This window comes from Eptesicus fuscus, chromosome 7 (genome assembly GCF_027574615.1).
Source record: "Eptesicus fuscus isolate TK198812 chromosome 7, DD_ASM_mEF_20220401, whole genome shotgun sequence".
NCBI classification, from domain to species: domain Eukaryota; kingdom Metazoa; phylum Chordata; class Mammalia; order Chiroptera; family Vespertilionidae; genus Eptesicus; species Eptesicus fuscus.
The window spans coordinates 74,627,682-74,640,046 of NC_072479.1; the positions used below are offsets into that span (position 1 = coordinate 74,627,682).

At 41.3% G+C, this 12,365-nt stretch overlaps 1 protein-coding gene across 1 annotated transcript in view; it reads left to right on the top strand.

Annotated features, from left to right (window-relative positions):
* DNAI7 (dynein axonemal intermediate chain 7) overlaps positions 1 to 12,365 on the top strand; it is a 53,674-nt gene that overhangs the window by 28,990 nt on the left and 12,319 nt on the right. Inside the window, exon 10 of the mRNA XM_054719214.1 lies at positions 11,556 to 11,631. Within this exon, the coding sequence (XP_054575189.1) occupies positions 11,556 to 11,631 (76 nt within the window). The remainder of the gene's footprint in view (positions 1 to 11,555; positions 11,632 to 12,365) is intronic.

The following is a 12,365-nucleotide window of genomic DNA, read 5'->3' on the forward strand; positions in this document are numbered from 1 at the left end:
TCAGTCAACTTTACTGAAGTCTAGCGCCGCCGGGAGGTGCACGGAAAGGGCGCCCGGGCCTCCGTCCGGTGCGCGGTGCGCGCGTCCCGCGAAACCAGGCGCGCGAGGGCCGCGCGGCTGGGACGGGCGCTGGGCGGCCGCCGAGCTCCAGGCACCGCCATCGCCGTGTTCCGGACGTCGCCGCCGCGGCGTCCCCCCAATTTATACTTCTTAATCCCTTGAATTCAGTCAACTCTACTGAAGTCTAGCGCCACCGGGAGGTGCACGGAGAGGGCGCCCGGGCCTCCGTCCGGTGTGCGGGGTGCGCGGCCCGCGGCACCAGGCGCGCGGGGGCTGCGCGGCGGGGACGGGTGCTGGGAGGCCGCTGGGCTCCGGGCGCCGCCGCTGCGGCGGCATCCCCAGCGTCCCGGGCCGGGCAGCCTGCGGGGGCGGCGGAGTTGCGAAAGTGAGTGAGTTTCCCAGGGTTTCGCCCGGAATGGGGTTCAGTGCAATCGGAGCCGGTGCTCAGCGCACTCCGGAGCCTTTATCTCCTTCCTGCCAGTGAACTCCGGCCAGGTCATCAGCCGCCCCCTCCTCTCCGGTTCCATCCTCCCCGCAGGCGCGTGTGCTCGTGTCTCCGCCCGTTTCTCCATACCTCAGGCTTTTACAGCTTCCCCGACTGTCCCCGTGGCCTTCTCCTTCCCCCCAGCTGTGGGCATTTCAGTCCGCCAGCTCTCCTGTGGTTCTGGACGATGTCCATTCTGACCTCTAGTTGTATTTTTGAAATTGTTGTGCCCGGCTGCAGGTTAGGTGTTTAACCTATGCCGCCATCTTGGTTTCTCCTAGCTTACATTATTATTGCTTCCTTAGCTTCTGGTTTTGTAAGAACGAATATTATAAAGTCAAAATTAGTTTTTTTTTTTTTTTATTATTACTTCCTTAGCTTCTGGTTTTGTAAGAACGAATATTATAAAGTCAAAATTAGTTTTTTTTAAACTATTGTACTCTTAAAACTTGACATCTTTAGATATAATAATATATTGAGTAATTTAGTAATCATATTCCTTTAAGTTTCTGCTTTTCTTTCTTAAGCTACTTATTAAGTTAGAATAAATGGTTTATAATTTAGTAATACTTTCTCAGAATGAGTAGCTCCTTTGTTTGGCCATCAGCAGTTTGCATTTTAGGGAGGACCAGAAAGAGCAGATTTTCCTATAAGTGCTTAAGTCATGAAGTGTATTGGTTTATTTAAACACAGGTAAGGGTTAAGAATTAGATTGAATACAAGTTTCAAATCAGAATAGGAATTAAGAACATAATTAATTGAAAATTCCATTTTAAATATTATCTATACTAATAAAAGGGTAATGTGTTAATTAGACCAGACATCTTCTGGACGACCTTCTGGACGTCCTTCCAGACAAAGCCATGGTGGCAGGGTCGAGGCAGAGGTGATCAGGCCAGCAGGGGAGAGCAGTTAGGGAGATCAGGTTGGCAGGGGGGAGCAGTTAGGGGGATCAGGAAAGAGCAGATAGGGTGATCAGGCCAGCAGGGGAGAGCAGTTAAGGGGATCAGGTTGGCAGGGGGAGCAGTTAGGGGGATCATGGAAGAGCAGATAGGGTGATCAGGCCAGCAGGGGAGAGCAGTTAAGGGGATCAGGTTGGCAGGAGGAGCAGTTAGGGGGATCATGGAAGAGCAGATAGGGGGATCAGGCCAGCAGGGGAGAGCAGTTAAGGGGATCAGGTTGGCAGGGGAGAGCAGTTCGGGGAATCAGGCTGGGGAGAGCAGTTAGGGGCAACCAGGCCGATAGGGGAGAGCAGTTAGGGGGATCAGGATGGCAGGGGAAAGCAGTTAGGGGGATAGGGCCTAAACCTGCAGTCAGACATCCTCCGAGGGTTCCCAGATTGGAGAGGGTGTAGGCTGAGCTGAGGGGACGCCCGCCCCCCCCCCCCCCCCCCCCGTGCATGAATTTTGTGCACCAGGCTTCTAGTCTATAATTATAATTGGGTAATAAGTTAATTAGACCGGACATCTTCTGGACATCCTTCCTGATGAAGCCAGGGCTGGAGGGAGCCAGCCTGGGTCCCGGGTGCTGGAGGGAAGCTGGTGCTGGCAGCTGGGGGAAGGAAGGCCTACTCTTACACGAATTTTCATGCATTGGGCCTCTAGTATGCATATAAGTTCTTTGGTTAATCTCTCCAGCTCCTTCTTCCTCCTTCCCTCTGAGATTCATTAGTCTGTTCTATGCATCTATGTCTCTGGGCCTGTTTTGTTCATTAGATTCCATATATAAGTGAGATCATATGGTATTTGTCTTTCTTTGACTGGCTTATTTCACTGAGCATAATACTTCCCAGGTCCCTCCATGCTGTCTCAAAGGGTAAGAGATCCTTCTTTTTCACAGCTTTGAAGCAATTCTATAGCTTTAAAAAAAATAGTTTACCTCTTAGGCAGCATGTTAGCTTTACTAGTGGTCAACAATACTTCCAGTTCTCTTCCCTTTCTGGGACATATGAGACCATTGCATTCCTCGCCCTCTTGAAGTTAAGTGTGACTGTGTAATTTGCTATAGATGATAAGATGTAAGTAGAAGTGACATACTGATTTCTAAATGGGGATGAGGGAAAGGGGGTAAAAGTGAGTAAATGGGCCCTGGACTTAACATTATTTAAATATGCAGTAAACAAACAAACATACAACTCATGAACTTTAAATTTGGCAGGGTTTGTGATTGGCAATTCATAAAAACAAAGAATGAATTAAAAATGTATCAAAATCATATGAAAAGAGTATCTAAAAGTGTTTGGTCTTGATCTGATAAAAATATTGGATAATGTCTCCCTTCCAGTTCCTTGATCATAATTATTATTTTTTTAATTGGGAAATAATAATTAAAAAGTATATAATGTGAGATATTGTATTTACATGGCAAACACTGTTTTTTTCTTTTCATTGAGATATATGCACATATAGCTTATCAGAACCTGTATACTTTTCTATAGTAAGATACCGAAGATGTATTTTTAAGGTATTATTTCCAAGCTATAAAACTGTATTTGCAATAGGATTCTGCTTTTGTGAGGGGGAAAATACTTATTTGTGAATGCATAGAAAAAAATCTGGGTGCCTCGTCATTAGAGGGAGGGAGATAGGATGGTGGTATTTTATCAGTGATTAAAAAAAAATTCTCTTTACACTTCTGCATTATTTTAATTTTCAGTAAATAGCTCTGAACACACATTTCTTTCTGAATAGAAAATAAAATAATGTGTTTTCCTTTTTGGTTTCCAAGGGGGGAAATGCATGATAGGCCTCTAAGACACCCACTTGCTATTCTGTGAAATTCCCTACCTCTGATCATCTCTTCCACCCTAACTTCTACTCATCTCTCAAGACTTAAATTTTACATCCACAAAGTTATTTTCAGACTAAACCAGATATCTCTCTACTATGCTCATGTCATTCTGTTTAATTCTTTCTTACCTTAAACATGAAATTATGACTTTGAGGACAAGAATATCTTGGTAGGCTTCATACTTACAGTAAGCACAGGGCCTGGTTCATGGTAGGGGCCCAATAAATGTTTATTGAATGAGTAAAGGGATAAGTGAATGAATGGATGGTCAAATGATTAAAAGTAGACCCTGACTTGAGTCTGTTGTGAACAACTTACTTAAGAACAGTCGCCCAATGGCAACTGTAAATGAAAAATTAAATGAATGTTTAAAATAGGAAAAAAATTATCATTACAGCTACAACAACAGCAAAAAAGAACCCATATCAAGAAATTCAGCCACTACCTGCATGAACATTATTCTGTGTTTTGGAAAACATTGAAGACCTTTTCAATTACAGTCGGGTGTCCTGAGAGCCATATCTGCCATGTGTAGGGAATCTACCAGCTTGTCCCGGGAGGGAGGTTCTTGAGACCCTCTCCTCAGCAGTCCTGCACCCCGCAGTGACCAGCCCGGCCCGCGTGGTGATAGGAAGGCTCCCCTTCCACCCCACAGCCGCCTCAGGAACAGTGTGCTCCCTGCACTCCATTTTGAAGCAGTAGTTATGGATGGTGGTTAGGTTTGAATTCCTTTATAATCACAGCAATATTGGGACTATCATAACCCAAAACGTTATTCATACCTCTGTTTGCTTTGTGTGGCAAAAATGTATTCTATATTTCAAAAACTGGCATATCAACTCATGAAATTTAACTTGTCTGTGTGTGTGTTATACATGTGTTTCTGCGAGTGTCTGTGTAAATTAAGGGGATCCCTGAAATATCAGTAGGCGCACTTACTATGTTTTGGTTTTAGAGGAAGAGATTTCTTTACTTTTGCATCGTTTTTAACGGTAAACCACTTACCATTATAATTTTAGGTTAGCATATTTAAATATTACAATTCTCATATATTTTAAATGAATTCAGAGGCTGATTGCAAGTTATTAGTATAATAATGTAGGAATTTATGGTAAAAAATAGCCGACTTGTAATCACAAATAACAAAAATTTAGCACTTTGTAAGTTTAAGAAAGAAATCTCTTCTTAGATTTAGAAAATGGTCCAAATTATCTTTCCTTTTCCATGGGTCTATTAAGAACTTTGCCACTAGAGGGCTCTTAATACCATAATTTAGTTAATTTAAATGTGTAATAATAATAACACAATAATATTGTAGGTATACTGACTTCCCATTAAATATATTTTACAAATTTTTAGAAAAGCCTAATTTAAGTATACCACATTTGTGATAAATGTTTTTTATAAATTTAATCAACTTCAGCAATATTTTAGTGATCCTAAGGGGAATCCCTGATAGTATGTGGATCTTTGAACTTTTTAAAGTTCAAGTTAAAAAAAAAAATAGTCCTTGCCTTTAAGATACTGTTAAACAGATACAAGATTTACCATAAATATAAGTATATATTATATATTTAATATGAATGTATATTCATAAATGGATATATAAAAATATGAACATATATTTATATATAGAAAGCATTTACTAAGTACCTTCTATAAGGAATTCAACATGATCATTGTTTTTAATGAGCTAACAATCTTGTGGAGGAGTAACAGTTATTATATGTTCCGATATGTGAAATGAGAGAGGTTATGTGTGGGAGTTAAGATAAAAGTATCCAAAAGAAAAAGCTGGAGTGAACAGATGGGAAGTCTTCTCTGTGGAGGAGGCATTAGAGTGAAATCTTCTGATAGGCAAGGAGGAGCTTCCATGTGAAGGCGAAGCAGCTATTCTGGTCGGAGGGAAAAGTGTGGAGCCAGGAAATAGCTGTAGAGATTTGGGGACTTCTTGGCATCATCACGGACAGATTAAAACTCTGAGACTAGCCCGGGTGGAAAGCCTAGCATTAACATTCAGCAGCGTCCCCTTTCCACAAATTCACTTCAGCAACCCATTTTCATGCTCATGCCCTGGATCTTGGTCTTATTCCTGGACCTTGTTCTTATCTTTTTACTTGCTCAATAAATGCCTAGCTCTATATGCTAGGCGCTGCTCTGGTCCTCAGGGGACAGCGGTGAAAGGACAAATGAGATTTCTGCTCTCACGATGTACATACAAGTCAGGAAAAACCAAGGGCAAATAAGAACTGGACAACAGGAGGCAGTCATAAATGCCGTGCAGTGCACAGAATTAAACAGGCGTATGCGATAGGGAGTTACTAGATTGGGTGGTTAGGGGGGACTTGTATGGTGAGTTGTTATTTAAGCTGAGACCCGAATGACCAGAAAGGATAAGGTCTATGATAATTAGGTAAAAATATTATAGTCTATAGTTACTGTAAAGGTCATAAGACAGAAATGAAGACCAGGAAGAAGGCCAGTGGGCAGATGGATGGATAAGGATGGAAGTGGTATGTGATGATGTCAGAGAGGGAAGCAGAAGCCAAATGAAACAGGGAATGCAGGACACAGTAACAAGTTTGGATTTTATTGTAAATGCATGGGAAGCCATTAGAGGGTTGTAAGTAGAAGAGTGGCATGATCTGATTTATGAAAGGTTATTCTGGCTGCTAAGCAGAGATTGAATTGTGAGGGGCCCGCATAGGGGGAAGCACAGTATCTAGTGCTTGGGAGGCATGAGAGGTCAAGATGGCTTGGACCCAGGTGGTAGTAAAATGTGGAAAGGTGGATATGCTTGGGATTGGTTTTGGAGGCAAAAAATCCGGCTGAGTTTTTATTTTGGGAAACAAAGCAGATGGTGGTTTAATTTACTGGGATGGGTAGGAATGGGCTGAGTTGGTTGTGAGTAACACTGTAAAAAGAGTTGTGTTTTGGTCATGGCAAGTTTGGGACACACAAATGGAAATGTCAATCAGGTAAACAAATGTGAACCTGGAGTTCTGAGAGAAGTCAGACACAGCTGATGGCCCTGTGCAGACCCTGCACTTTGCCAGTTAAGCAATAAAGGGGTTGTGAGGCCTAAAGAACCTCACTAGCATAATTTGGGAACCCTTGGCCAATAGATGGTATTCCAGCTATAGGATTGAATGAGATTTCGGCAAACTCAGGATAATAATTCTTAACTGTTACTCAAAATGAAGCAGTGATGCTAACTTTTCAAAATTCCTCTTTAATTCCATATCAAAAGCCAGTTCAAACAATTTATTCTGAAGCTCTGGTACAATTTAAATTATCTTTTGATGAAAAAAATTGGATTTCAGATCAGCGAATTCCTTTGAATAGATCTTTTGATGGACTAAAATTCAAGACATTCTATCAAATTTGTAAAGTGTTCATTGCTGACATTTTGCAATGTGCAATATCGAGATCACCTACACCATTCATAATTGTTCATATCAGTCACCCTTGCATGACTTTTGTCATTTTTGATTAGTTTAGTTATGTTTTTACATTTAAGTCTCTTATCCGTCTGGACTTTATTTTAGTGTAAAGTGGGGAGAAAGAATATAAATTTCTTTGATTTATATTATCTTAGCCAGCTATCTCAAAACACCATATCAACCTAGGCTTTTCCCACTGATCTGAAATGCCATATGCTAACTTCCCAAATGGATCCTAAGATCTATTTCTGGAATCTCTATTCTGTTTCCAGTGATCTTATTCATGATCCAAGTCACGTTTTCATATCAAATTTAAATTGCAAATAGACTAAAATAATTTCCATGTGACAATATCTGTGCATTTATCAAATTGCAGTGAAAAATACTTTGCTATTGTTCCATGAAGCTCTTCCATATCATCAGCCAATTCCAATATCTATTGAGCTTTGTGTCAATGGAAAGTTATACTTTAGCTACCTTCTCTGCTTCATATTCTGTTAACATTTCCAGGCAAAGATTTTTAGAAAATGTTTATTTTTTAGTAGATTTATTAGAAACATAAAATCCTACATAATAAAAGGATAATATGCAAAGTGACCCTAATGGCAGAACAACCAGTTGCTATGACGCACACTGACCACCAGGGATCAGATGATCAATGCAGGAGCTGCCCCCTGGTGGTCAGTGCGCTCCCACAGGGGGAGTGCTGCTCACCACAAGCTGAGCTGATGGCTGTGAGCACAGTGGCAGTAGCAGGAGCCTCTCCCACCTCCTCAGCAGTGTTAAGGATGTCCAACTGCGGCTTAGGCCTAAGCTGGCAGTCAGACATCCCTCTGGCAGCCCAGGAGCCCTTGGGGTATGTCAGACTGACAGCTTAAGCCTAAGGTGACAGCTTAAGCCAGCAGGTGGACATCCCCCAGGGGTCCTGGACTGCGAGAGGGCACAGGCCAGGATGAGGGACCCCCCAAGTGCACAAATTTTTGTGCACCAGGCCTCTAGTACTTATATTAAAATAAAAGATTTATTATAAAACACCATTAAAGTTTATCCAGAAGAAAATAATACATGGAAAATAGCTAATTTTTATAAAACAATTGTGGAAAGAGGACTTTTTATTACCAAATATGAAACATGATAATATAAAGAAAAAACTATTTTTTTCAGCTCCAGTGCCAACAAACACAAGTAGCTTTATAACATATGAAACTATGAGTAATTATATTGTCAACAATTGTGGTCTGGAGTTTGTTTGGTCACAAATAAGTTCTGATGATACAGTGGCAATGACAGGAACACATTCTAGAGCAGTTCTTAAGATCAGTGAGCTGCACCAGAATGTAAATGGGCTCATTGCCTCCTTCATGAAGAAGTTCACTTCCCAAAAGCCAATTGAACTAAAGATGACATAAAATAGTAAAAATTTTAATTACATAAAGGCAATGTGTTAAATACAAGATTATTCTCTCCATAATATGTCAACGTAGAAGCTGATAAATTCCTGTTGTTGAATGTGGTTATCAAGAGGAAGGTTCTGTTAAGAAAGTCTAAGTTCTTAGTCTTCCTACAAAGCAAGAAACGGTTTGGTCTAAACTCTGAAGAACTTCCAACTCTTTGAAGATGTGAATTGGAAAGCTTGTCTTGCTTATTGGTCTGATATCTTTGGTATTTTAAATGATCACAATCCCTGTTAGAAAGAAATGCAACTGGCTTTTTAATGGCAGGTAATATGAAAGCCCACCTGGATGTACTTAGGCACCTTAAATTCAACATATCCACAATCGAATTCACCACTTTCCCCCCAACCCTGTCCTTCCTCCTTTTCTTTTCTGGATAATTGGACCACCTCCACCTTATAACCTAAGCCAGATACCTGAAAATCAGGCTTTGCCTGCTCCTTATATCCAATCACCATCCAAGTTATGTTGATTTTGCTTACTTATCATTGCATGTATGCTTCTAATGGCCCGATCCTCTTACCTTCGATTCATCTCTCTCCACTGAGCAATCCATTCATCAGCTGGCCACCAGAGTACCTTTACAAATGCAAATTTCTTCATTCAGGATACTTTTCTATCACAAGCCTTTTGTGGGCTTTCGTTTACCCATAGGAGAAATTCTAGTCTTTAGAGTGGCACCCAAAGCTCTCCATAAGCTGGCCCCTGCTTGCCTGTAGCTTCAGATCTTTACCCCCTCCTAGCATGCCTCACCCAACCATACCTGACTGCGTGGGGTGCTTGCAACCCTCTGTTTTGCTCCAGGCCTTTCTGCCTTTACTCACACTTGGAATTATCTCCCAGTTTTTTTGTTTTGTTTTGTTTTTTTGGATGACCTAATTATCTTTCAAGATTTAGTTCAAACTTCATCACCTTTGGGTATCATTTCTTATCTTCACCCACCCACAGAATTGACTGTTCTTCCTTTATATTCCTGTTGTGCACCCCTCACTTTTTATTACACACCCACAAAACCATTCTACCGATTTGCTCATCTGCTTCCCTAATAGACTGGAAGTTCCCTAAGTCAGATACCGTATATGCTTTTTTCTTTTATTCCTAGTACTTAACCAATGCCAGCACAAATTGGGCACTCTGAAAATTCTTTAAATGAATGAGTTAATAAGTGAGAAGTTTCAGAGGCACAACGGAAAGGGTTGTCAGAGAATGTATTAGTGTTAAAACTATCCAGAGAAAGATAAGGCCAACACAGGGATGAGAGTAAGGAAAAGGAAAATTTATTGAGGGGATGTGGCTTTTATGGTGATTGATGATGGAGGCCTGGTGTGATTAACTGGCTTTAAGCTTCTGACTAGAATTCTGGTGTAAGGTTATTATATTGCTATAGAAGTTCAGGTGGTGGTCAAGATGACACGAAGTTTGCTGATATCATTCAGTTTGCCAATATTAACATACACACAAAATTTTTATAACAGCACATTTATCTAGTGCTTTACAGCATACAAAATTCTTTTCTTCTCTATTATTGGACCCTTAGAGCAGTTATCTCCTGAAGCTTCAGTTTCCTTTCTGGTAAAATTAAGATAACAGCTATTTCTTAGGATTGTTTGCAAGATGTATTTATATGTGTGGCACACAGTTGAGTACCAAATACAGTGGGACCTGGGTTCTCAAACTTAATTTGAAGACTGTTTGAAAATCAAATCATTTTTTCCCATTAGAAATAATGTAAATTGAATTAATCTGGTCCAGATTCCCAAATGATTCCATGTCTAATGTACTATATCACCTATAAATACTTTAAAGACAAAAAGCTCATGAAATGTAAATGAAAATTTAACAAAAAGCAAATGAAATATAAAATGAAAAATGACATATACACTAAAACTTTAATGTTGAGAGCAACAAAAGCAAAAAAATAAAAAATAAAAAAAATTCACAGTATAATTTTCCGAGATGTTAACAACATGAGATTTAGTGGTAAACTGACTCATACTCATACATTCTCTCCTTTGTCACCTGAGCGATACATGAATCTTTATTGATCATACAGATATCAGCATGAAAGAGTTGTCTAGTCCAGAACTGAAGTTTTGCTGGACAACTGAGACGTTTTTTTCTGTGAACAACTTAGTTGAGAACTGAATTGTTTGAGATGGGAGATGTTCAACAATTAAGGTGTAACTGTATGTTGTTAGATCAGAGGCTCCTAATGGATAAATGACTTGCTCAAGGTCACAAAGGTAACTTAGTGTCAGCCTGAGATATACAGTATATTCTAATCATATTGTCCTCCTATTGTAGTACTAGAGGCCTGGTGCATGAAATTTGTAATTCATGCATGGGGGGATGGGGGGCGTCCCTCAGCCCGGCCTGCACCCTCTCCAATCCAGGACCACTCAGGAGTCAGACATCCTTCTTGCAATCCGGGATCGCTGGCTCCTAACCACTCACCTGCCTGTCTGCCTGGTTGCCCCTCACTTTCTCTGCCTGCCAGACTGATCACCCCTAACCACCTCTGCCTGCTGGTCTGATGGTCTCCTAACCACTCCCTTGCTGGCCTCATCACTCCCAACTGCCCTCCCCTGCCAGTCTGACCGCCCTCTAACTGCTCCCCCCTGCCGGCATGATGGCCCCTAACTGCTCCCCCCTGCCGGCATGATTGCCCCTAACTGCTCCCCCCTGCCGGCCTGATCGCCCCTTAACCGCGCCCCCCCTTGCCAGCCTGATTGCCCCTAACTGCCTCTGCCTCAGCCCCTGCCACCGTGGCTTTGTCTGAAAGGATATCCGTCCAGAAGATGTCAGGAAGATGTCTGGTCTAATTAGCATATTACCCTTTTATTAGTATAGATTCCTTTTACTACCCTCAAGTATAATGGGATTTTCTATACACTTGGTACACAGCATCTTTCATTTCCTTGACAGGCTTACCAAAAAGTAAGCTTTGTATTTACTCTATCAGACATCTGATTGCCCAAATAAGCAAAATCTATAACTTGGCAAAACCCCAAATGCAAATGTAAATAATATTTTTATAGCTTGCATTGCTTCCTAGTGTCTCTGTTTTACACAGGACAGTGTTCAGCAGAGAATCTGAGCAGGCTGGCTCCTGCTTTCATGAAGATCTGCGGAGATGTGCTCTCATTTTGATTGACTTTTAAACTGTGTTCTGTTAAGTCAAGTTTTATGCCAGAGCAAGTGTCAGTTGGGGGCCTTAGAATTAAGGTAACAAGTGTCTGCAGTGAGGACTGAAACAGAGGAGAATGGATTTGGGCTGAAGAAGACACTGACAATCACACCCACCCATCCTTGTGTTTTCTTTAGAATTTTGTTGAGGAAGAACCTGAAAGCACACAACAAGACCTGGAGATGAAAGTATTAAGTGAAACAATTCCAACAGGTATTCTTCTAACTTACATTTTTAACTTTATTGGGATTTTCCTGCTTACAAAAGAAAGGCAGGATCATTGTAAACTCAGATGTTGCAGAAATATATTTAAAGTGAAAATTCTTTACAATCCCTCTTCTGAACTAACCAATGTTAACAATTCCTTTTATTTGTGCTTGCTTCCTTTCCTCTCTCTCTCTCTCTCTCTCTCTCTCTCTCTCTCTCTCTCTCTCTCTTTCCCTCCCTCCCTCTCTGTCTCTTGATTAAAAAAAAATAGTTTTATTGATTTCAGCAAGGAAGGGAGAGGAAAAGAAAGATAGAAACATCAATGATGAAAATCATTGATCAGCTGCCTCCTGTACGCCCCCTACTGGGGTTCGAGCCTACAACCCCAGCACATGCCCTTGACCAGAATCAAACCTAGAACTCTTCAGTCCACAGACTGATGTTCTATCCACTCAGCCAAACCAGCTAGGGCTCTCTTGATTTTTAATAAAATCATGGGATAATATCATACAAATATTTTTTTCTAACCTAACAGTATTTGTAATGCTAAATCATGTTCTACGTCCTAATATATAAAAGCCAGGGACCAGCATGACTGAAACACCTGGACAGATGACCGAACAGCAGGCTGTGTGGGGCCACAAGGCCGGCAGGGGGCTTAGTGAAGGACCACCAAATGACTGAATGGAAGGCTGCGTGGGGCGACCAGGCTGGCAGAGTGGGCAGTTAGGGGTGACCAG